At 40.3% G+C, this 27,062-nt stretch overlaps 2 protein-coding genes across 4 annotated transcripts in view; one reads left to right on the forward strand and one right to left on the reverse strand.

Moving 5' to 3' along the window:
- The window catches only part of DPY19L2 (dpy-19 like 2), a gene marked incomplete at both ends in the record, with an annotated part of 98,836 nt that extends 72,326 nt beyond the window's left edge, over positions 1 to 26,510 (reverse strand). The window contains 6 exons of the mRNA XM_080929820.1: positions 759 to 852; positions 3,424 to 3,544; positions 18,753 to 18,890; positions 20,482 to 20,569; positions 22,216 to 22,240; positions 26,129 to 26,510. Of these exons, the coding sequence (XP_080785946.1) occupies positions 759 to 852; positions 3,424 to 3,544; positions 18,753 to 18,890; positions 20,482 to 20,569; positions 22,216 to 22,240; positions 26,129 to 26,510 (848 nt within the window). The remainder of the gene's footprint in view (positions 1 to 758; positions 853 to 3,423; positions 3,545 to 18,752; positions 18,891 to 20,481; positions 20,570 to 22,215; positions 22,241 to 26,128) is intronic.
- On the forward strand, positions 11,495 to 11,953 carry LOC308430690 (zinc finger CCHC domain-containing protein 10-like; the record flags this gene model as incomplete). Of its 3 annotated transcripts, none has more annotated exons than XM_080929937.1 (2): positions 11,495 to 11,554; positions 11,744 to 11,953. In XM_080929937.1, 2 exons carry the CDS (start codon positions 11,495 to 11,497, stop codon positions 11,951 to 11,953), a joined length of 270 nt encoding a protein of 89 aa, XP_080786063.1. The 3 variants fall into 3 exon arrangements, with proteins under 3 accessions (XP_080786063.1, XP_080786062.1, XP_080786061.1); XM_080929936.1 differs by having other exon boundaries at positions 11,495 to 11,530; positions 11,690 to 11,953; XM_080929935.1 differs by having other exon boundaries at positions 11,495 to 11,953.
- Positions 26,511 to 27,062: the final 552 nt, after the last annotated feature.

Here is a 27,062-nt window from a genome sequence, read left to right on the forward strand (position 1 = left end):
TAAAAATATAAGGTGGGGGGAATAGAGGAAGACACTTGCTGAGACACTGTCTCCAGACCCTAAGTCCAGATTTATTTTGTTTCTAATTTTATGTGATTCAATAATCACATAAGTGTAAAGAAAGCTAACATCTTTGGGAATACATTCCACAGAAAGAAACAAAATGTCTGAAAAGGTAGTCAAGCAATATCGGTATTTGTTATATCACTCAACACAAATGAAAATAGGAGTTATCTGTTGGCCCTGTTTCAGCAGTGCGAGGTTGCTAGGCTGGATAGAGCCAGACAGAACTGCTACCTCATGGCTTTCCCTCTACCCCAGGTCACAGGATGACTCTAGACAGCACACTGAAGCAAAAACAAGAAGAAACAGAGAAGGGGCAGCTGAGCCTGCAGTTTCCAGATATAACAGTCAGTGCTCCTAGATATAACCAAGGCTGGCTTTGCCTTAATTTTTAGTGTCAAGCTTAAGGAGCCATGAAGAGTGGATGCATAATATGTTATTGTCATAATTAACTTCATGATCTAAGGCTAGACACATTTATACTCCAAACAGTTTTCAAATATCTCCAAAAGGGTTAAAGGGAGGCCTGTAGTATTCGTTAGGGGCAGCTCATTTCTCTTTACATAGCATTGTTTCTGCAAAATCAGTTCTATAAAATTCCCTGAACTAGTCAATTGGTTTCATTCAGTTTCCTCTTCTCTGAGTCAGTGGGTATCAACCAGTCCTTACAGGGTCTCTCTCTTTACTAGTCTTACCTTAAGTATGTACCATATATGAAGAACAAGCCCATCATTAGTCCATTTAAAATAAAAATTACTCCAATGTAAAAGCAAGCTGGGTCTCCCAATCCTTTTTTTAAAAAAAGACACAGGTTATTCAGTATTTACTGTGCAATATTATTTCAGTGCTTTATAATCAAGAACTTACAAATGTGTGGAACACATTTCCTCTCATGCTCACTCGTAAATGCTACAATCATCTTTGTTTGCTATCCCAGGGACTGAGGCCAGGTCTTCACCTAGCCACAACCCCTACAATGTATATTTAGTTACATTTACACTTCCCCTGATGGGATGTCTCTTTAAGATAATGCACACTGGGGCTCACATTAACTCAAGTACTGCCAGTATTGCTCAGTGTCTGGGAGTGCAGTAGAAATACTCGGAGAAGTCCCTGGAGCAACTTCTGCCTTTTCTAGGCCCTCAGAACAGTGCAACACTGTCCCTAACCTGAGAACAGTGTAATCCTGTCCCTAACCTCAGAACAGTGTAATCCTGTCCCTAACCTCAGAACAGTGTAATCCTGTCCCTAACCTCAGAACAGTGTAATCCTGTCCCTAACCTCAGAACAGTGTAATCCTGTCCCTAACCTCAGAACAGTGTAATCCTGTCCCTAACCTCAGAACAGTGTGATCCTGTCCCTAACCTCAGAACAGTGTGATCCTGTCCCTAACCTCAGAACAGTGTGATCCTGTCCCTAACCTCAGAACAGTGTGATCCTGTCCCTAACCTCAGAACAGTGTGATCCTGTCCCTAACCTCAGAACAGTGTGATCCTGTCCCTAACCTCAGAACAGTGTAATCCTGTCCCTAACCTCAGAACAGTGTAATCCTGTCCCTAACCTCAGAACAGTGTGATCCTGTCCCTAACCTCAGAACAGTGTAGCGCTGTCCCTCACCTCAAGGAAAAGCCTTGCTCTCTGTGACCTAAGCTAATCACGTCATCTGTTATGCTGCAGACAGGATGCTGACATGCATGAAATATATGATTGTGTGGGCATGTACACACTTCTTGTGTGTTTTACAGACATCATTTAACACAACTCCTGGGCAAAGTTTTGAGATTAACTGGTGTGAAGGATTTTTATGTTTGCAAAAACAATACTTAAAAACCTAGGTGATTTGCAAAGTTCTGCTGCTTTGCCTGCTGGGAGACAAATCCTGTGGCCCTGCTTGCTGTGGTTCATTAACCCTTTCATCCTAAGAGCACAAGGCCCCTGTCACATGTTCTATGTCCAGGTGTCATCCATGCACAGATGGTGGCAAGTCTACCTTCAGACTAGAGCTCTTTCTTATTTCTAAGTTTCTACAGCCACATACCTACTTGGTATTTCCATCTCAGGGTCTTTAGGTTCCAATACATGCAGTGAAATAGGATCCACCCCTGTCCGTCCAAAGACTCAAACTAGAAAGGAGCTACATGAGTCTTCACCATCCTTCTTCTCACCACATTCTACTTCCAATTGCTTCTTAAATCCAGACAACTGCAGTCATCTTTCTTCCAAGCTGACTAGGGCATGGAACCCACCTCCACCCTCACATATGAGCTTTGCATGCAGCTGACAGTGATGCTCTGGGGTCTATTGTGGTTCTTCACTAAATACAGTCCAAACCCCCAGCCAGCATGTGGTCCAGCATGGTCTGCCCTGGATTACATTCCCAGCATCTGGACATTTGTAATATGCACTGCCATTATAATTGCTGTTGATGGCATAAGCTCTCTGAGTGGGACACCAGTGCCTCCCGGCTCTTCTGTGCACTCCAAGTACCAAACACTGGCCTATTGCTGATTGAAGTCTTAATACACGCCACACATGTTCGATGTGATGCCTTCCAACCCTCAGAAAAGCTTATACCTTTTTGATGGTGGACATACTACAAAGTCTGATGATTGATAAGCTAGAGTCTCCATTCCTGTGTGTTGCAAACAACACAAAGTCTAATCACTCCTTAAACAACCCTCACCAGCATCATCTTAGGTTTTCAAGTGAATCAGTTTAAATAAAATATGGAAAATTCAAATTTTGTTCATATTATAAGAGTCAAATAAATCTAGAAAGTAGCAATATTGTGGAAAATAGTCATGTTTGAAGACACAGAAAATACATGTATGTTTGATACATGTTTCTGTGTATCTACGGGCAGAGTCACAGGAATAGCTGGAAAATGTTACGTAATTCTCAGGGGAATTTTGTTTGTTTGCTTTTGTTTTTAAGTTTTTTGACAAATATACCAATGTAGAAGACATACAGAGAGAGTGTCATCAAAATTCCTCTTGTACAACGAACAAGGATAAAGCAATATTTATACTAGCAGATTATTAGCATCAAATAATACATAACTACTACAAGCATATATTTGGGTCCTGATCATCCAAAAGTATATACTAATATTATCCCATATAACTTGCACTATCTCATTCTGAAATGGACTTTTACTCAAGAGTAACTTACATTGGATCTATTGGTACTCAAATTAAATTTCTAATTTATACTCAAATTATTAAGTACATAGCCTCTTCAGAAAATAAGTTGAAAGTATAAAATACTTAATGAGATAAAACATGTCTATAATATCTTAAATACAGTTGACTGCTATGAACACATGAGCGAGCACACAGCAACACTGAGGAGGACACGTGCCTTCACAGCTCTGAACTTCATTAAGCGGCTCCATTCTGGTGACGTTCCAGCAGGTCTTAGTTTCTATCCCAAATAAATTCATTATTCCTATGACAGTGCGATACCAGTAGGCTATGACTACCTGGAAAAGAGAAGATGAAAGAAAACACACTCTGATCACAACAATAGGCTTTTCTAAAACACCACCCTATGATGGCATTGCTTTATTGTTAAAACCCTAGGTAAAATTATTTAAAAAAGAGCTATTTTGAAATTATATATTAATAAAAGGTATATAAAGTAGTCAACTTAATTAGAGTTCCAGAAACATACAATGAAATATAAGAAGAAATGATTAAAGTAAAACAAAACACAGGCCCGGTGAGGTTGCACTGTGAGTACCCAGAGCACGGAGAGTGAGTGCTTGGTGGTGCTTGTGGAAAAGGATCAGGATCTGCCTTGAAAGGCAGTGCGCAAAGAACAGCTTCACAGGCCCTTTTGCACCTAGACCAGAGGTGAGCCTGACACATAGGCCCAGGGAGAGCACACCTGGAGTTCTAGAGAGCAGAGACTGCTGTGCTCTCTGGAAAAAGGTCTGTCTTGGCCTAGAGAAAGAGCCAGGTCCCGGCCAATAGTACTCAGGTAGACGGCTGAGCTCTCAGAACAACCTCACAAGAGCTCCCACACCTGAGCCCACAAAGACCGAGCTGAGTCACTGCAAATAGAAATCACTGCTTACCCAAAAAAAGCCAAAGACTCAGAATCAATTTTCTTCCTGATCCCACAGCCCTCAGATCTACAGGAGAGACAGGTGCCAGTTACTGACTGCAAGACCATGTACAATCACAGATTTAAAAGATGACAAGAGGAAAACAAAAGAACTTAAGCAATGAAAACCAAGATAACCTGGCAACATCAGAACCCAGCTCTCCCATCTCAACAAGTAGTGGATTGCTAAACACTCCAGAAAAACAAGACTCAGACCTGAAACGATTCTTCATAATGATAATGGAGATCTTGGAGAAGTATGTGAATAACTCCCTTAAGCAATAACAGGAGGACAGACATAAACAAATAGAAGCTCTTAAAGAGGAAACACAAAAATCACTCAAAGAATTACAGAAAAACACAACCAAACAGTGGAAGGAATTAAAAATGGAAATAGAAACAATAAAGAAAACACAAAAAGAGACAACCCTGAAGATAGAAAACCTAAAAAAAAAAAAAAAAAAAATCAGGAGTCACATATGCAAGCATCACCAACAGACTACAAGAGATGGGAGAGAGAATCTCAAGGTCCGAAAACAACATAGAAAACAGAAAAAACAGGCAGAGAAAGTGCAAAAACCAAAAAGCTCCTAACCCAAAATGTCCAGGAGATCCAGGACACAATAAGAAGACCAAATCTAAGAATAACAGAAATAGAAGAAAGCTAAGAATATCAACTAAAAGGCATAGTAAATATCTTCAATAAAATCATAGAAGAAAACATCCCTACCTTTAAGAATGAGATATAAGCCCCCTTCCCGCCCCAACTTGCTCCAGGGAACCAGTAACCCTGCATCGGGCTATTCCCAGCTGAACAACAAGGAGTGAGGAACCGAACTCAGACCACCCGCAACCAGGATCAGCAGTGAGCCAGTGGTGAGACTGCGTGCGATCCCCCAGTTACCCCTCCTCGTCCCAGCTTGCTACAGGGAACCAGTAACCCTGCATCAAGCTATTGCCAGCTGGATAACAAGGAGTGAGGAACCACACTAAGACCACCCACCACCAGGAACAGCAGTGAGCCAGCGGTGAGCCAGCAGTGATTCAGGGACACAGGACTGGAACAGCAGTGAACCAGCAGTGAGCCAGCGGTGAGCCAGCAGTGATCCAGGGACAAAAGACTGACAACAAGATGGCAAGAGAAAAGGAAAAGAACGTACCCCAGGGAAACCAAGACATTCAGTACCCAGCTCTCCCATCACAGCAAACAGCAGAATGCCAAACACACCAGGAAAAGAAGACACAGACTTAAAATCATACCTCAAGACGATGATAGAGATCCTTAAACAAGAACGGGAGGAAAAGCAAAAAAAGTTCAGAAACTTTTAAAGAGGAAACAAAAAAAAAAAAAAACACTCAAAGACCTCAAAGAACTACAGGAAAACAGAACCAAAGAGATGAAGGAATGGAAGAAAAAATTTGAAACAGAAATTGACACAATAAAGAAAACACTAAAAGAAATAACCCTAGAGGTGGAACACCTAAAAAAGAAATAAGGAGTCTCAGATGCAAGCATTTCCAATAGACTACAAGAGATGGAAGAGAGAATCTCGGGGGCCGAAGACAACATTGAAAACATAGACAAAACAGTCAGAGAAAATGCAAAAAAACAAAAAGCTCCTAACCCAAAATGTCCAGGAGATCCAGGACACAAAGAAAATACCAAACCTAAAGATAATAGGAATAGAAGAGGGAGAAGAATATCAACTAAGAGGCACAGTAAATATCTTCAACAAAATCATAGAAGAAAACTTCCCTACCCTTAAGAATGAGATGACTATGAGCATAAAACAAGCCTACCAAACTCCAAATAGATTGGATCAGAAAAGAAACTCCTCTCTACACATAATAGTCAAAACACCAAACAGTAAGGGAAAAAGGCCATGTAACTTATAAAGGCAGACCAATCAGAATCACACCCGCTTTCTCAACAGAGACTATGAAAGCTAGAAGAGCCTGGTCAGACACCATGCAGACCCTAAGAGAGCACAGGTACTAACCAAAGCTGCTATACCCAGCAAAACTCTCAATCACCATAGATGGAGAGACTAAGATATTCCAAGACAAAACTAAATTTACACAATATCTGACAACAAACCCAACACTACAACGAATTATAGGTGGAAAACAGATTACAACGAGGGGAACTATATCCCAATAAAAAAAAAGAAAATACATAAGCAAGAAAATCAAAAGAAGAAAAACACACAGGCACAATTCAACCTCCAAAAGCAATAATAGCAGAAAACAGCAACCACTATTCCTTGATATATGTTAACATAAATGGACTGAATTCCCCAATAAAAAGACATAGGCTATCAGACTGGATACATAAACAAAATCCAGCAATTTGTTGCATACAAGAAACTCATCTCAGAGACAAAGACAGACACTATCTCAGAGTAAAAGGGTGGGAAAAAACCTTCCAAGCAAATTACCCCAAGAAGAAAGCTGGAGTCGCCATTCTAATGTCGAATAAAGTAAATTTCAAACCAAAAGTTATCAAAAACGATAAAGAAGGACACTTTTTACTCATTACAGGGGAAATTTCTCAGGAAAACCTCTCAATCCTTAACATATATGCTCCAAATACAAAGGCACCAATATTCATAAAAGAAACCCTACTAAAATTCAAAAAACACATTGTGCCCCACACAATAATAGTGGGAGACCTCAATACCCCACTCTCACCAATGGACAGATCAGGGAAACAAAAACTGAACAAGGACACTGCAAAACTAGCAGAGGTTATAAACCAACTGGAATTAATAGATATCTACAGAACATATCATCCTAAAAAAAGGAATACACCTTCTTCTCAGTACCTCATGGTACCTTCTCAAAAACTGACCACATACTTGATCACAAAACGAGCCTCAATAGATATAAGAAGATTGAAATACTCCCATGCATCCTCTCAGACCACCATGGTCTAAGACTGGTCTTTAACAACAACAAAGACAACAAAAAGCCCAATACACATGGAAACTAAACAATGCTCTGTTAAACGATAGCAGGGTCAAGGAGGAAATAAAGAAAGAAATCAAGGACTTTCTAGAATTCAATGAAAATGAAAACACAACATACCCAATCCTATGGGATACAATGAAAGCAGTACTGAGAGGAAAACTCATAGCTCTGAGTGCTTCCAAAAAGAAACTGGAGAGAGCATACATCAGCATCTTGACAGCACAGTTGAAAGCTCTAGAACAAAAGAAAGCAGATACACCCAAGAGGAGTAGACAGCAAGAAATAATCAAACTTAAGGCAGAAATCGACCAAATAGAAACAAAAAAGGATCCATTGAAAGAATCAACAAAACCAAGAGCTGGTTCTTTGAGAAAATCAACAAGATTGATAAACCCTTAGCCAGACTAACTAGAGGGCAAAGAGAGAGTATCCAAATTAACAAAATCAGAAAGGAAAGTGGAGAAATAACAACCGAAACTGAGGAAATTCAAGAAACCATCAGATCATACTACAAAAGCCTATACTCAACAAAGCTGAAAAATCTGGAGGAAATGGATGAATTCCTAGACAGATACAAGGTACGAAAGTTAAATCAGGACCAGGAAAATCATCTAAATAATCCCGTAACACCTAAAGAAATAGAGGCAGTCATCAAAAGCCTCCCAACAAATAAAAGCCCAGGTCCAGATGGATTTAGTGCAGAATTTTATCAGACATTTATTGTGAACATAATACCAAAACTCTCCAAAATATTCCACAAAATAGAATCAGATAGAAAACTACCCAACTCATTTTTTTAGGCTATAATAACCCTCATTTCTAAACCACGCAGAGACCCTTCAAGGAAAGAGAACCTCAGACCAATCTCACTTATGAACATCGATGCAAAAATACTCAACAAAATACTTTTAAACCAAATCCAAGAACAAATCAAAACGATCATTCACCTTGATCAAGTAGGCTTCATCCCTGGAATGCAGAAGTGGTTTAACATATGGAAATCCATCAATGTAACCCACCATATAAACAAACTCAAAGAAAAAAACCACATGGTCACCTCACTAGATGCTAAGAAAGCATTTGACAAAATTAAACACCCCTTCAGGTTAAAAGTCTTGGAAAGAACAGGAATCCAAGGCCCATACCTAAACATAATAAAAGCAATATATATCAAAACAACAGCCAACATCAAACTTAACGGTGGGAAACTTGAAACAATCCCACTAAAATCAGGGACTCCACAAGGCTGCCCACTCTCCCCCTACCTATTCAACAAAGTACTGGAAGTCCTGGCTAGAGCAATTAGACAGCAAAAGAAAATCAAAGGGATACAAATTGGAAAGGAAGAAGTAAAAAAATCACTATTTGCAGATGACATGATAGTGTACTTAAGCAACCCCACAAATTTCACCAAGAAATACTACAGCTGATAAACAAGTTCAGCAAAGTGACCTGATATAAAATTAACTCAAACAAGTCAGTAGCCTTCCTATATTCAAAGGACAAACATGTGGAGAAAGAAATTAGGGAACAGATACCCTTCACAATAGTAACAAACAATATGAAATGCCTTGGTGTGACTCTAACTAAGCAAGTGAAGGACCTGTATGACAAGAACTTCAAACCTCTAAAGAAGGAAATCGAGGAAGATCTCAGAAAATGGAAAGATCACCCATGCTCATGGATTGGAAGGATCAACATTTTAAAAATGGCCATCTTACCAAAACAAATATACACATTCAATGCAATCCCCATCAAAATTCCAACCCAGTTCTTCACTGAGTTGGAAAGAGCAATGTTCAATTTTATTTGGAATAACAAGAGACCTAGAATAGCAAAATTTATCCTCAACAACAAGAAAGCATCTGCGGGAATCACTATCCCTGACTTCAAGCTATATTACAAGGCAATTATGCTAAAAACTGCATTTTTCTGGTACAGAAATAGGCAAGTGGATCAATGGAATAGAATAGAAGATCCAGAAATGAGCCCACAGGTATATGGTCACCTGATTTTTGACAAAGGAGCTGTAAACATTCAATGGAAAAAAGACAGCCTATTCAACAAATCGTGTTGGTCCAACTGGCACTCAGCATGCAGAAGAATGAAAATAGACCCTTTCTTATCTCCTTGTACAAAGCTCAAGTGTAAGTGGATCAAAGATCTCCACATTAAACCAGATACACTGAAACAATCAGATGAGAAAGTCGGGAAATCCTTAGAACACATAGGCACAGGAGAAAATTTCCTGAACAGAACACCAATGGCTCAAGCTTTAAGGTCAAAGATTGACAATTGGGACTTAATGAGATTGCAAAGTTTCTGTAAGGCTAAGGACACTGTCAGGAAAACAAAATGGCAGCCAACAGAGTGGGAAAAGATCTTTACCAACCCCCACATCAGATAGAGGCCTAATATCCAAGGTATACAAAGAACTCAAAAAGCAAGATACCAGAGTATCAAACAACCCTATTTAAAAATGGGGTACAGAGCTAAACAAAAATTTCTCAATTTAAGAATATCGAACAGCTGAGAAACATCTAAGAAAGTGCTCAACATCCTTAGCCATCAGGGAAATGCAAATCAAAACATCCCTGAGATTCCACCTCACACCAGTCAGATTGACCAAGATCCAAAACTCAGATGACAGCAGATGCTGGCGAGGCTGAGGAGAAAGAGGAACACTTCACCACTGCTGGTGGGGCTGTAAACTGATACAACCACTCTGGAAATCAGTCTGGCGGTTCCTCAGAAAAATGGACATAGTACTACCTGAAGACCCAGCTATTCCACTTCTAGGCATTTACCCCAGAGATACTCCAACATACAACAAAGACACATGCACCACAATATTCATTGCAGCTCTATTTATAATAGCCAGAAGCTGGAAAGAACCCAGATGTCCTTCAGTAGATGAATGGATACAAAAATTTTGGTACATTTACACAATGGAGTACTATTCAGCTATCAGAAAGAATGGCCTAACGAAATTCTTAAGAAAATGGCTGCATCTAGTGAATATCATCCTGAGTGAAATAACCCAGTCACAAAAGAACAGACATAACATGCAGTCACTGATAATGGAATATCAGAAAGCCCTGAACACCCCAGAAACAACCCACAGACTGTGTGAAGATCAAGAAAAAAGGGAAAAAAATAATATATTTTAATTAAAATAGAACTGTATCACATCCCCCATTTTTTCCTACAGCCCCTCCCAGTTTCTCTCCTATCTCCTCAAATTAATAACCTCTTTTCCTATATTATTTTTACATATATACATATGTGTATGTATAGGTACCCACAAATACATAATTACAACCTTATAAAAATGTGTTTGTATAGTTTTATGCAAAAATTCTTAAAAAGCCGTACATTTATCTTAGTTTTTTAAAATAAAGTTAACAAAAAAAAGAATGAGATATAAGACGATGAGCATAAAAGAAGCCTACTGAACTCCAAATAGATTGGACCATAAAAGAAATTCTTTCCAACACAGAATAGTCAAAACACCAAGTGTTCAAAAACAAAGAAAGAATACTAAAAGCAGTAAGGGAAAAAAGACATGTAACATACAAAGAAAGACCAATCAAAATAATACCTGACTTCTCAACAGAGACTATGAAACCTAGAAGATACTGGACAGACATCATACAGACTCTAAGAGAACACAAATGACATCCCAGGTTACTATATCCAGCAAAACTCTCAATTACCATAGATGGAGAGTCCAAGATATTCCAGATCTTGGTCTCCTAAAAAACTAAATTTACACAATATCTGAACACAAATCCAGCCCTACAAAGAATAATAGATGGAAAACCCAATGCAAGGAGAGAAACTTCACCGTAGAAAATGCAAAAAAAAAAAAAACTAAGAAAGAAAAGCAAAAGAAGAAATACACACAGACATAATTCTACCTATAACAGCAAAAATAACAGAAAACAACAATCACTATTCCTTAATATCTGTTAACATAAATGGACTCAATTCCCCAATAAAGAGACATAGACTATCAGACTGGATACATAAACAGGATCCAGCATTTTGCTGCATACAAGAAACTCATCTCAGAGACAATGACAGACACTATCTCAAAGTAAAAGGGTAGGAAAAAAACCTTCCAAGCTAATGGCCCCAAGAAACAAGCTGGAATAGTCATTGTAATATTGAATAAAATAGATTTTTCAACCAAAAGTTATCAAAAAAAGTTAAGGAAGGACACGTTTTACTCATCAAAGAAAAATCTATCAGGAGGAACTTTCAATCCTGAACATCTATGCTTCAAATATAAGAGCACCCACATTCATTAAAAAAAGAAAAAAAAACAAAAAGAGACTCCGGCCGCTCCAAGATGGCGACTCCCATGCATCGGCTCATAGCTCGGAGGCAAGCTGAAGCCAATAAGCAACATGTAAGATGTCAGAAATGCTTGGAATTTGGACATTGGACTTATGAATGCAAAGGAAAAAGAAAGTACCTACACAGGCCTTCAAGAACAGCAGAGCTGAAGAAAGCTTTAAAAGAAAAGAAAAATAGATTATTGCAGCAAAGCATCAGAGAGTCCAACATAGAGAGAAAGACCAAGAAGAAGAGGTACAAGCGTGTCACCAGTTCCAGTACCACTAGCAGTTCAGCCAGTGAGTCTTCATCAGAGAGTGAGACATCTGCCTCATCCTCTTCAGAGGACAGTGACTCAAATGAAAGCCTGTCTAGCTCCTCCTCCTCAGCCTATTCCTCCTCCTCTTCTTCCTCATCCTCGTCTTCGGACTCAGACTCCAGCTCCTCCAGCGGCAGCAGCAGCAGTACCTAGAGCAGCTCTGATGATGAGCCACTGAAGAAGAGGAAAAAGAAGTAGAACTCTCTTACACTGACCAGTGGGTCCACTCAAGCGAGCAAGTTAGCTGGTCAGGCTTGTTCCAAGCCAGAACTTTCTAAGTATTCGCCATCCTGTAGGATATTTTAAAAAAGATGCTATATATAAAGATGTTTATTTTAGGAATGAATATTGGGTTTTTGCTGTTGCTTTTCTTTTTGTAAAGACTGTGTCTCATTTTGTAGATCTGGCTGGCCTTGACTTCAGATCTACCTGTCTCTGCTTCTAATGTTGGGGCTAAAGATGCGTGCCTCCATGCTCAGCCTTTGTTAACATTTTTTAAAAAAATATTTGAAGTCTATCTGTAGTACATAGTCAAAGCTGGAAACCAGAAAATCTATTTCGGTGACAAACAAAACTCATTTTTTTTTCTGCTTATGAAATGAATGCTTAATGTGCATGTACATTAAAGTGTGTATGGGACAGTCTTTGACAATACTGCCTCAGAACATCAGGATGTTTCTTGCGCTCCTTTGGCTGTGTTTATTATGTGAGATTTAACACGTTGTTGTATGTAGTTTTCCTACTGTTAATAAATGTGCTCTATTTTTATGTTTGTATCAGAAAATTATTCTGTTTTTTATCCTAAATATACAAATTAAAAGAACCTAATACAGTACATTGAAATGAAAAAAAAAAAACTCTTCTAAAGCTCAGAGCACACATTACACCACACACAATAATAGTGGGAGACCTCAGCACCCCACTCTCATCATTGGACAGATCATGGAAGCAGAAACTGAACTGAGACATAGTGAAACTAACAAAAGTTATGATCCAAATGGATTTAACAGACATCTACAGAACATTACATCCCAAAAAAAAAAAAAAAAAAAAAAAAAATACACATTTTTCTCAGCAACTCAGGGCACCTTCTCCAAAATTGACTACATAGTCAATTACAAAACAGGCCTCAACAGATATAAGAAAATCGAAATAATACAATGTATCCTATCAGATCACCATGGACTAATGCTGTCTTTAATAACAGAAAAGACAAAAAAAAAAAAAAAAAAAAAAAAAAGCCCACATATACATGGAAGCTGAACAACGTTCTACTAAACAATAGCATGGTCAAAAAGAAATAATGGAAGAAATTAAGAATTGTCTAGAATGTAATGAAAACGGAAGCACAACATACCCAAATCTATGGGATGCAATAAAAGCAATATTAAAAGGAAAACTCATAGCTCTGAGTGCCTCCAAAATGAAACTGGAGAGAACATACATTAGCAACTTGACAGCAGAACTGAAAGCTCTAGAACAAAAAGAAACAGATACACCCAAAAAGAATAGATGGCAGGAAATAATCAAACTCAGAGGAGAAATCAACCAAGAAGAAACTAAAACAAACATTCAAAGAATCAAAAAACCAGGAGCTAGTTCTTTGAGAAAATTAACAAGATCCATAAACCCATGGCCAGACTAACTAGAGGGCAAAGAGAGAGAGTATCCAAATTAGCAAAATCAGAAATGAAAGTGGAGACATAACAACTGAAACTGATGAAATTGAAGAAATCATTAGATTCTACTACATAAACCTATACTCAACAAAACTGGAAAATCTGAAGGAAATGGATAAATCCCTAGACAGATACCAGATACCAAATTTAACGTAGGACCAGATAAACCATCTAAACAATCCATAACATCTAAAAAAATAAAAGCAGTCATCAAAAGCCTCCCAAACAAAAAAAAAAAAAAAGAAAGAAAGAAAAAAAAAGAAAAAAAAGCCCAGGTCCGGACAGGTTCAGTGCAGAATTCTATCAGACATTTATTGACTACGTAAAACAAATACTTTCCAAAATATTCCATGAAATAAAGTCAGATGGAAAACTACACGACTCATTTATCGAAGCCACAATAACTCTCATTCCTAAACAACACAATGACCCTACAAGGAAAGAGAACTTTACACCAATATCCCTTATGAACACTGATGCAGAAACACTCAATAAAATTCTTGCAAACCGAATCCAAGAACACATCAAAACAATCATTCACCATGATTAAGTAGGCTTCATTCAAGCGACAAAGGGATGGTTTAATATATGGAAATCCATCAACATATTCCACCATATAAACAAACTCAAGAAAAAAAAAAACACATGGTCATCTCACTAGATGCTGAGAAAGCATTTGAAAAAATTCAACACCCCTTCATGTTAAAAGTCTTGGAAAGAGCAGATATACAAGTCCCATACCTTAACATAATAAAAGCAATATACAGCAAATCAATGGTCAACATCAAATTAAAAGATGAGAAACTTGAAGCAATCCCTCTAAAATTAGGACGAGACAAGGCTACCCACTCTCTCACTATCTATTCAGCATAATACTGGAAATCCTGGAAATCTACAGATTCAATGCAATCCCCATCAAAATTCCAACTTAGTTCTTCACTGAGTTGGAAAGAGCAATGTGCAATTTTATTTGGAATAACAAAAGACCTAAAATAGCAAAATCCATCCTCAACAAGAAACACATCTGCATGAATCACTATCCCTGACCTCAAGCTATATTACAAGGCAATTGTGCTGAAAACTGCATGGTACTGGTGCAGATATAGGCACATAGATCAATAGAATAGAATAGAAGATACAGAAATGAGCCCTCACGTATATGGTCACCTGATTTTTAACAAAGGAGCTGTAAACATTCAACGAAAAAGGGACAGCCTCTTCACTAAATGATGTTGGTCCAACTGGCACTCAGTATGCAGAAGAATGAAAATAGACCCTTTCTTATCTCCTTGTACAAAGCTCAAGTGCAAGTGGATCAAAGATCTCCACATTAAACCAGGTACACTGAAACTATTAGAAGAGAAAGTAGGGAAAACTTTAGAACTCATAGGCACAGGAGAAAATTTCCTGAACAGAACACCAATGGCTTGTGTTATAAGGTCAAATATCAACAATGAGATTGCAAAGTTTCTATAGGGCTAAGGACACTGTCAGGAAAACAAAATGGCAGCCAACACATTGGGAAAAGATCTTTACCAACCCCACATCAGATAGAGGCCTAATATCCAAGGTATACAAAAAACTCAAGAATTTAGACACCAGAGAATCAAACAACTGTATTAAAAATCGGGTACAGAGCTAAACAAAATGTTCTCAATTGAGGAATATCGAATGCCTGAGAAACATCTAAGGAAGTGCTCGACAACATTAGCCATCAGGGAAATGCAAATCAAATCAACCCTGAGATTCTACCTCACACCAACCAGAATGGTTAAGATCAAAAATTCAGATGACAGCAGATGCTGGAGAGGATGCGGAGAAAGAGGAACACTTCTCCACTGTTGGTGGGGTTGCAAACTGATACAACCACTCTAGAAATCAGTCTGGCGATACCTCAGAAAATTGGACATAGTACTACCTGAAGACCCAGCTATTCCACTTCTGGGCATATACCCCAGAGACACTTTAATACACAACAAAGATATATGCACCACAATGTTCATAGCGGCTCTATTTATAATAGCCAGAAGTTGGAAAGAACCCAGATGTCCTTCAGAAGGTGAATGGATACAAAAATTGTGGTACATTTACACAATGGAGTACTACTCAGCTATCAGAAACAATGACTTAACGAAATTCTTAAGAAAATGGATGCATCTAGAGAATATCATTCTGAGTGAGGTAACCCAGTCAGAAAAGAAGAGACATAATATGCAGTCACTGATAATTAGATACTAACCCCAGAAAGCTCTGAACACCCTAGAAACAACTCACAGACTATATGAAGTTTAATTAAAAACATAGGCCAAAAAAAAAAAAAAAGAAAGAAAATGAAAAACCATTATGCTTAATCTTTTTACACCAAGAAAACTTTGACTATTTCCAGGTTACATCTTGTTTACATGTACTTTTTGTTCATTGTAACTAGTAACATTTTAATGCATACTATCAAACCTTTAAAAAAATCAAGTACTGACAGAAATGTATTCAAATACGTTTATGCAAATATTCTTAAAATCTGTACATTTTTCTTTTTTTAAATAAAGTTGTTCAATTTTTTAAAAAAAATAATACTGAAGGAATTATTCTAGAGCTTAAGATAAGTTACAACAAAATAGTAATAAAAACACAATATGCTACCTGGCTCAAAACATAGACATGTTGACAGACGAATGGGAAAACTGAAGACCCAAACATGAGTTCTCATAAATTCAGTCATCTATTATTTGGCAAAGATGCCAAACTCATAAACTGAAGAGATAAAAGTATCTTTAACAAGTGCTGCTGGGAAATCTGAGGTCCACATGCACAAGAATCACATTAGAGCCGATCAATCATCTTGCACAAACACTAAAGCCACGTCAATCAAAGACCTAAATGTGAAACCTGAAACACTGAAACTTCCAGAACAAAACTTAGCCAGCACCTACAGGATGTAGGTATAGCCAGCACCCTATGGAATATAGGTGTCAGCACCCTATGGAATGTAGGTGTCAGAAAGGACATCCTGATTAGGACACTCTTTGCCTCAGAATTAAGGTCAACAATTTTACAGGTGGGACTTCATAAAACAGAAAGCATCTGCACAGCTTAAGAAGAGGTCAGTTGGGCGTAGAGGAAGCCCACAGAGCAGGAAGGACTCTGCCAGCTACACATCTGACAGTGAATTCAATCCATGATAGATAAGGAACAGAGAGCAGCAGAGATCAAACAGACAAATGGAACATTCTAAAAATAGGACTGGGACATAAACAAAGGGGTCTCAAAAGCAAAAAAGAAAAAAAAAGTGTTCATTGACCCTTGACATTAGTGACATGAAAATCAAAGTGTCTGAGGTCCTTCTTACCCCAGTCAGATTGGCAACAGCAAAGATCAACAAACCAGCTGACAGCAAAGGCTGGAGAAGGTGTGGGGGAAGGGAAGACCCATTCATTGTGGTATTGTACACTGGTGCTGAAAGGAAAAAGAGATATCCGGTCTTGAGGAAATCTAATCTCCTCACACGGGGCACCAATGTTGTTAAAAGATGACATCCCCCGGTTTCAGCACCAATGTTAGGAAAAGGATGAAGGAGGGGGTGATAAGGCCTATTGAAGTGCTGTGAGGCCTGGGGGCAAGGGAGATGGGGGATCCATGTTGGGAATCCTTTCCCTCTGAGGGACCAGCCACACAATGGTATAGTACAGAATAGAGTTTATTCAGGTCATGGGGGAGTTAAGAGGATAGTAGAAGCAGAGAGAGAGAGAAGAGAGGAATAGAGAAGTAGAGAAGTAGAGTCCGGCCATGAGCACATGGAGAGCAAGAGAGCAAGAGTAGGAGTGCAAGAGGGAGAGGAGGGGGCAAGCAGCCCTTTTATAGTGTTAGGTAACTGAGGTGAAGCATACCTGGCTATTGCCAGGTAACTGAGGGGGTCGGGTATACCTGGCTGTTGCTAGGCAACTGAGGGGTGAGGTTTACAGAATCCCAAGAGGTGCAGCTACTATAGCAAACAGTGTGGATACAGCTCAAAAAGCTAAAAGTAAGTCTACCATATGACCCAGCTGTATGCCTCATTAGCATATACTCAGGGGCCCGGTCAATGTACTCCACAGACACTTGCTCATTGCCGCTCTATTCATGATGGACACAACCCAAATAATAACATGGTACATATACACTATGGAATATTATTCAACTGTAAGTAAAACTGAAATCATGAATGTTGCTGGTAAACGGGTGGAACTAGAAAAGATCATATTGAGTGAGGTAGTCCAGATTCAGAAAGACAAATCTCGCATGTTCTCTGTCATTGGATGTTCCCAGTTCCAAATTTTCAGCATTGTAGTAATTTTTAAATCTCATAGGTGTTTCTCTCTCCATCCCAATCATTTAGTTCCCAGGAAAATAGGCACACAATATATCTTTATACCTTTAATAAGCCCTTTAAGTGCTAGAGCTGAACAGATATCTCTCAGCTATTATTATCTGCTTCCCTACCAACAATCCTGAGTTATAATTTGCCATGTTGAATTTGGGTCACTCTTAACTCCGGTTGACCAGCCCTCATGGTCATGTTTTATGATTCAGCTATCCTATGGAGTCTTCTCTCACCACCTTCTCTCTTCTCCCAGTGGTCTTGTTCTCAGCCTGCAAGCCCTAGAACCGAAGAACTGAAACCCTGCCCATCTCTCTTCTGCCCAGCTATTGTCTGCGAGCATCATTATTCAACCAAGAGTTTCAAAGTAAGGAGCAAGGTCATTTAGCATCGCTTGGTGTACATGCAGATTCTCTCATCCCTGGGACAACCAGAGTTTGGGGATCAGTATTGGCATGACAATACATAGCAAAAGCCCAAACCTCCACACTACCATGAGGGTACATTATTTGAGGTAAACTGCAGAAATCAAAAAAGCAAAATAACGAACTATTGCCTGATTGGGGGCTGGGTGGAGAAACAACAGAGAGGAGGACAGCATGTGTGAGATCTAATTGGGGCAATAAAAGGGAGGTAATTAGGGAGGGAAGGGAAATAATACAAAGGGGGGAACAACAGTAAGGATACTGAAGAAGTCATGAGAAATCACACGGTTAACCATCTACCTTAAAATACCTATAATACATATAAATTGACATGTACATATCCATACACACATATAGTTCAGATGAAAGTTTCCCTTCTGGGAAGACAGTGCTTTCTGCAGGAGCTAAAGGCCACCTAACCCTAACCCACATACCAAGCCTGGAAGCCCTCTTTTGATAACAGCCTGTTATATTTGTTTCTGCAGATTCCTCACCTCTGGGTAAAGATGGAAGCGTTTCACTGTGTTGATTACCAGGGGATACTCAGTTAGCCTGTCATTCATGATCATCCACAATCCTTTCAGAAATGAAGGTGCTTCGATGATGGTCTTGAAGTAGGAATAATAAAGTCCCTTTAGAGAAAGGCACACATTGTTAATGCCAACAGACCTTAAATTATTCATTCTCTTTTTAAGAATATCTTTCTTCTGTAATATAAAAAAAGACCATGTTAATTAAGAAGAATTCCTAATGAATCCTTGCTGTTAACATTCTCTAGACTATTCTTTCTGGTTTTCTGAAAGGTCTGAGAGTCTCCAGATTTGATGGATGTTGGTATGTAGTAGTATCAAGGGTGATTTAAGATGTGACTCAGTTCACTGACCCAATCTAATGTTTGCCCCATATGCTTAGACACTGGCATAGAATGTATTCTATCAGAAACAGGGGTGTCCTCATGCCACATGCAGCCCTGCATTAGGAAAGAAATGGTTGCTCTATGAAGATGTAACGCATGCTCATCCCCATCAGGGCACTGGTCCAGGTTACTTCCTACCAGTGCCTGGTGTCTGAACTGACTTTTGATGCTGCTTACAAAAAAAAATGGCTGTGTTGGAAAGAGCTCACCCTGGTGTGGCAATTTCAGCACAGGGAACAGTCCCTCCTGAGAACAGTAAGGAACTTTCGACCTAAAACTCAAGGTTGCTAGAGGTTATGCTACTTTATTTTCATCATAAATTTGCTGTTTTCAAATGTAAAAGTGCCATCATTTTATAAGATAAAAGTAAGTACCCTATTCTTCAAAATTTTTTCAAAACATCATTTTTATTTTGATTTATCCTTCTCTTTTCTAGTACATCCTAACCACATCCTCCCCTTCCACCACTCCTCCCACCACACCCCCAACACATACCAATCTCCTTTTCCCAAGATCCACCACTCCTCAAGTTCCCTTGAGAGTAGGCCTTCCAGGGCTATCACCCAAAGATGCCATAACAAGCTACAATAAGACTAAAATCTCTACTCTCATTCCTGCTTCATCTGACCACTTTTGAGTTGATATGTTAAACAACACCAGGGCTTCCAAATTCAGGCTAGGGTCTAATGAGCCATTTCTATGCACTTTAGATTTTCTTTTCAGCTCATGTAGGTCACTCAGCAACACAACCACTGAAAGATACCTGACATGCCAATGTCTATATTTAGGGAAATGATATAAAAATTATTTTTGTTAATGACAAGTTCTTGTTTTGATGGTGGTGCTTCCATTCACTTTCCCTCCATCCCACCACAGCCCCTTAAGTCTGACATGATTGCTTGCTGTCTACCGGGTCTGTGACTGAAATCAGAGACAACTGGCCAATCATCAAACAAGTAACCCACATAGCTGCTGTCTGCATCCAACGTCTGCCACCAAAGCCCAGATTTCCACAGCCATGTTCTTCTCTAATGGCAGGTTTATGACATCCTAGGAAATACCTTTGAAATATTCAAGGGCCATACAACCATTAATAATATGTTCAACCCCTGAACTAAAATGCTTCAAGGGGACTACTGGAAGAAAATGAAAAGGCAGTGGTCAAGGCTTGTAGTGTACTGACAAACTCAATAGAAAGCACATAAAAATAATGAATTGCACCAAAGTTCATTGCAGTTCCTCTGACATTTTTTCCATCTTATCCCACTATTCTTACAGCACTAATTAGTAAGAAGGAAGAAATGAACCATTTCCGTGCGAAAAGTCATCTCGCGTTCCAAGGATGAGAGGTGAGAAAAGTGACGGTCGTTTTCAAAAAGTGTTATCAAGTGTAACCTAGGGGTAAACAAACATAGTAGGAACAGCTTCAAAACCGGCACTGAATCACTTTCAGAACTGAGAAACAAGAAAAATGGAAAACAAGTTTTGTAATAAATGTTGAAATAATTTTCATAATTTACTTATAAACTTGGAAATGCTCAAGAGAGTTTTTATCATTTGGCATAGCCCACCCTCCAAATTATTTAACTCCAACTTTAGGAGTTTTGTTTTGCTTTTTTAAAGATTTGTTTTACGTGTGTGAGTTGTGAGTACACTGTTACTGTCTTCTTCAGACACACCAGAAGAGGGCGTCAGATCCCATTACAGATGGTTGTGAGCCACCATATGGTTGCTGGGAATTGAACTCAGGACCTCTGGAAGAAGAGTCGCTTTAACCGTTGAGCCACCTCTCCATTCTTACCTGTACTTGCACATCTAAAATTCCCATAGCACCCCTCTTCCACACACACAAACACACTCTTCCAGCCCAAGCTCCTTAACATCACAGGGAGGACTGTGTGTTTCTTTTGTTTTGCAGAAATGACTGCAATATACCAGGTCTGGAAAATCATTTTATAACTGTTGAAAAGCACTTTAAATATAATCTCCTTAAAAATCGCTTTTGAATAGGGTAGCCTTAAAAAGAAGTATAAGCTTATATAAAAAATGACCTTTTAAGTCTCCTACAGGACTGTGCAGGAAGGTATATCTGCGGTGGAACTCAGTAACTTGTTCGTATAAAAAAAAGGTATAGGGAGTGAAACTAGTCATGATTAGAAAACCCACTGCCCTTGGTTTCAGAAAACACTTTGCAACAAAATTAAAACCACAAGCACTTCTTTCCTGAGTTCACTTGCAGGTCATATGCACTTGAATCTAAAAGTGTGAAGGAATGGCTCTTCCTGGTCCAGCATCAGTATTCACAGCAGAATTGCTCCACAGGGGAGATGGAAGAACAGCGCTTCCCAGGAAACTCGGGGTAGGCCAACCTGAGGTCAGGCAGCAGTGAAAGTATGCCAGATAAACCTCAGACTTGCACACATGGTTTTAAAAGGAACACTTTTTATAAAATTGAGAGCCAGTGAATGCCCGCTAATGGGCTCAAAGCCTTTCTGCCACCACTGCCGAGGGACTTCTGCTTATCTTGAGGCAGGTTGCCCCACGTAGCCAGAGCTGGTCTCAAACTCAACAACGTTTTCACCTCGGCCTCTAAGTGCTGGAATTACAGACCTGAAGCAAGTTTAGAGAAATACAGTGGTGAGTCTTCGGTAAAGCAAAAACATCTTAATTTGTGGGGCTAGAGAGATGGCTCTGCAGTTTCTATGACCCAGCAATCACATGACAGCTCCCAGCCACTTCTAACTCCAGCTCCAGGGATTCTGACATGCCCATCTGACCTCCATGAGCACACACGTGGTGCACAAACAAGCATACAGGCAGACAAAGCACCTATACAAAAATAATATTTTAATTCATAGGTGACTATCCCCTGGAGCATTTGCACAGTAAATGCTGTGCACATATACTATGTACAAAAGTAATGTATAGGTATAAAGTGGCACATATTGTAAAACTGTAGCCAGGGAGGTTTGTTTTGCTATTGACAAATTGTAGTGGCAACCTTATTTCTATGTATTTCAAGCCAAGACAGAAAACCTTACCAGTGCAAAATCCCCACAAAGGTAGCTGGAAGAAAAGAGAAAAAGAAAGAAAGCAATTAAAAACGGCTTTGTTGTTCAATTAATGTCTTTAAAATAAGCACCTCAAATGCACTGCACGTCTAGAAGAGCTCACTAATCTAGATGGTCAGCTGCTTCTCTCTACCTGGACCACAGAAACAGCACAGAAATCGTGCCATGCATATCTGCAGGTGGGAAGGACACATTCTTCTTAGACCATTTTGAGAGTGACAAAGTGGGTGGCTTGACCTTATTGCAAATCTTCAATATGATTCTCTATCATTTCTTATTCTTTCTTTCCGTTATATAGAACGTTTTTAAAGCACATATACTAAGCCCAGGTAAGATTCTTTCAGAACAGACTCTGGCTCACCGAAATCAGCCTAGAACACTATTCCTTGCAGTCATCCAAATGCCATAAAGTGCAGGAAACCACTTGTTTAGCTGCACACTTGCAAGATAAGTTGTGCTGCCCAGAGCCTGAGAAACTCCAGCTACTGCAGGTATGACTGGATCTAGGCAAGCCAAAGGCCAGCAAGCCAAGGGCCAGGATGAGGTCCTGGTGTGAGGCTCACAGGGAAAGTGGAACAGGTCCAGTTCCACACTGCTCCGGGTGTGCAGCCTTCCACAGAACTACAAACACAGTGACCAGGAGGCTGCCTGTTTTCCAGGACATCATGGAGCTGAGAGCAAGGATGGGACCAGGGACAGGACAAATCAAATGCCACAAAGTTCTGCTTCTTACAGAGACCCATTGGCAATTCCTGAATGAATGCCCTTTCATTGCAAAAGCCTTCCTTAATTGCCAAAGTTTGAAAATTTGATTCTGACAATATCTCCTGTCATGGAGGGGTTAAGTCACTCACCTACTCTAGAACTCCCACAGAGACTTTATGGGAGCTGCTCCATGGTTGCCCCAAGTTCACTTAGCAAAAGTCTTCAATAGTAATCTCCTAAAATAATTTTTAAAAGCTATTCATTTTGGCTAACAGAATAAATGCAAATCAATCCAGTGCAGAAACATCAAACCATCATGTTGAAATCCCTAACACTTCCCCTCTCTGTCTATAAAACTGGGCCATCCTGGGCTCATCTTAAATTCTCCTCAGATTTGCTTATATCGGCATGGGCAAACTATAATCTATGGTGTGTTTTCTGTAATATCCAAAAACTAAAAATGCTCTTTATATTTCTGAAAGGTTCCTAGAAAGCAGTGGTTCAATATAGACCATGCAGCCCCTCACAGACACCAAATGCAAATGCGACACTCTGAAATAAACCCTTCAACTGGACAAAACTGCTCTGAGATGAAGTTTCCATAACCATGGCAGAGATTGTCCTATTGAACCACATTCATTTCTTCTTTCCCTGTCTTCTGTTAATGATGTATACTGGAAAACATTTTAAACTACAAGTTTTTAATGAAAAGATGAAGGGGATGGCTTCAGGGGGTAAGGGAGAGTGCTCTACAAACATGAGGACCTAAGATCGGATCCCCGGGACCTGTGTGATAAAGCCAGGCACGGCTATGTGTTACACAAACCAAGAGTGGGAGACAATGACAGCAGGTTCTGAAAGTTCGCTGACCACTCAACTCGGAATTATCATATTTCAGTGGGGGAAACGATCTCTAGTAATTAAGGTAGAGAGGGACAGAAAATCACAGTCTAATATCCTCCTCTGTACAATGTGTGCAGAGTAATGTGCACACCCCATACTCACTTGTGTGTGTGTGGACACACACGCCCAAATATGCAAGGATATGCATCCATCATTCCAGAGATCCTCAAAAATTGTTCCCATCTCCCATCGCCCTCTGGCACACCTCCCACCGAAGGTCTGAAATTACATACAGCTCGGCTTTCCTCTCTCACTGTCGATTCAAGTTAACCTTAAAGGTTTCCCACAAGTATCTCAAATCCTCCTTTCTTTCTCTTTCTGTACAGTGGTTCTTGCCTTGGGAATCTCCTTGCATTCTAATGGTTCCACTTTCACTCAGAAGTGAACGATGCTCAACCCATGATCCTCGCTGCTTCCTCAGCCTTACTGGCTACCTCTTCCACCAGCCTCTTTGACCCTGCCTGCTCCTAGTAAGAACTGCTCATCTGTCTTTTTTCTCAGTCTGTCTCCAGCTCAAGTACACACTTCAACCTTCATCCTCTCAAAAGCACGTTCTGGTCAAGCAGCTTTTGAAGGTTAAAAAACTCATTCATTGCCAACACCACACAGCTACCAAGAGCCATGGATTGTTCTCGTTATTGTTATATAGAACATTATTTATATATAAAGTGGACATTTTATGTTATACTAGTTCATTAAAAAGTTTTAAAGAAAACATCCTTCCCAGGAAACAGCACACCACCTGGTTATCTAGTATCAAATGGTCAGCTCTGAAGACATGTGCATCCAAGTAACATTAGATGGACTGAAAAGGTTGTATTCATGGATGTGTGTGTGTGTGTGTGTTTGTGTGTGTGTGTGTACACATTTAAAAAATAAAACAAAAAAATTATTTTATTTTTAATAAATAAGTGAAATGCATGAGAGGGTTAGGGAATAGGAAACGGGTAGAAATGATGTGATACTATTAAAATCTAAAAGATTCTAAAGCAATTTAAAAAGAAAGAAAAGAACCCATGCCTTCACATAGAACGAGTTCAGATGCCTCATACCCTGCACTGAGTTGGACTGCTCCCCGGCTCCCTGTAGCCTCCTCCTCTACTCGACTTGGTTCCCATACCAGGCTCTCACTGTTAGGACTTGGACTCTGCTCTTCTGTCAGTCTCTCTCTCTCTCTCCCTCTCTCTCTCTCTCTCTCTCTCTCTCTCAATCTCTCTCTCTCTCAATCTCTCTCTCTCTCTCTCTCTCTCTCTCTCTCTCTCTCTCTCTCTCTCTCTCACACACACACACACACACACACACACACCACTTCTCAGTCCCACACATCCAAATATTAGTCCTTTGCTAAAACTCAGGTTCTATCATTTTCTCAATGTCGTCCCTCATACAGCACCCTATGTGTCCACTCTAAAGTGTTGATTGTCTTTCCTGAACGCTCAAAAAAAAAAAAAAAAAAAAACCAGCAATGTCAACCATTATTTTAAGCGGCTCAGAGTAACTCCCATGTGTAACTCTCAGCACACTGGAACGTGGACTTGGGAAAGCAGACCACGTAGACTGTGGATGTGTCTGCTGGCAAGAACATCAGATGGAAATCTAAATATGAATTTCAAGTACTCCTTAATTACTGTTGATAACACTTCCATGTGGCAGCTCATCTTATTTTTACATCAGCAACCAGATAGTGCAGAATGGGAGGAGGTGACGAGTTGAATTGAGATGTTTATATCAGCAGCTAGGCTGCTGAGGCTCTCGGCTCGAATACCAGGCAGCAGCAACATTTAAGCAGAAAGCTACGGAAAATTAGAAGGCTAAATGGAAGAAGTGTTTACATGGAGACCCTCCTGGGCTGCAGGCATTAATGCTCAGCAAGATGGTTAAAGTGCCTGTCAGCGGGGGGTAACCGCTATCTACTCTCCTCCTTCCTCCCCTATTGGCGATCGCTAAGAACTTTTTATTTAAAAAAGCAAAGAAACATAATTCTATCTGTAAGGGAGACAACCTTTTCTTCACCCCGTGTTAACTGGCTGCTCTGGTTAGAATAACTTTTTGGTGGCATGCAGGTGAGCACTAAGTTGGGAAATCCCGCAAATTTAGTTTAAAGCAGAACTGGACTTCCCTGGCACGCGATTCCCGATCTCTCCACCAACTCCTTCAACAACACAGACACTAGCGGACCAAATCTCCAAGACCCAAGCAAACCCTTCAAGTCTCTAGTCTGGGAGGAAATCCCTGCATGGACTGGACTGGAACACTCTGAGCAGGCTCTGCTCACCTAAACCGAAGAGGGTCCTGTGGGAGAAGCGATGCATCTGCAGTGCCTGCACCTTTAGGCGAAAGTGGTCCAGGAGATTGTGGAGGAATTGGAAGCGGTCGAGAAGAAGGATCTTGGCGATCTCTTCCATCTGAAAGTAATTTTGTGCGTTCAGATTTCGGATCCTCCGCGCCGCATAGTTGCGGGCGCCCGAGGGCAGTTTCCTGCCGCCTGCGAGGAAATGCTGCAGCAGGGACCACTTCGTCCTCTCCTGGGGCTCGCAGCGCTCCTGCTGGGGCTCCACTATCCCTGCGCTCCGCCTCCTCCTCGCCTGCCCGGTGCGGGAGGACTGTGGCACGTCGGGGCTCGCTTCCCTGAGCTTACTCCTTGTCTGCCCCACCATCTTCTCATAGCCCGTGTTCAAGTGGATGGAGCCGGGTCACTGAAGGGCGAGGTCCGGGGGCCGGACACACAACCAGGCAGCCTCAACGACCAGCCCGCGCCGCCGTTGCGGGCAGCCTCGTCGTCATGGCGACCCTGATACAAGCTGCAGGCCATCCACGTGCAGCCCGCGCGCCCGAGAGCAGGACTTGGGTGTGGTGTACCCTGGTCCAGGGTCTGGGCGTTGGGGTTCGCCTCGGTTTTCCGCTGCCGGATAGAGATCTTTAGTTCATTAAGTAACGTTGTTCCAACAAAATTGCTCTGCTCCTGGCCAGGAGAACTTTGGGCTCAGCGTGTTCAACAACTCCCACACAAGAAGTCAGGTGCCCTGAACCAAAGCAAGCCAGCCCTGGCCTCACATTCTCTATGGAGCACTATAGAAGCTACCACCATGTTCCGGGTCTTAACTCAATCTGTATAGCTGAGTCCGCACTTCACCATTTTAGGACTTCCTTGAGCTTCCTAACACCCACAATCGCCCCGCCCACCTTTACACCATTTTCCACTTCTCTGA

The sequence above is a fragment of the Micromys minutus genome (genome assembly GCF_963924665.1).
Source record: "Micromys minutus genome assembly, chromosome: 16".
Lineage (NCBI taxonomy): Eukaryota > Metazoa > Chordata > Mammalia > Rodentia > Muridae > Micromys > Micromys minutus.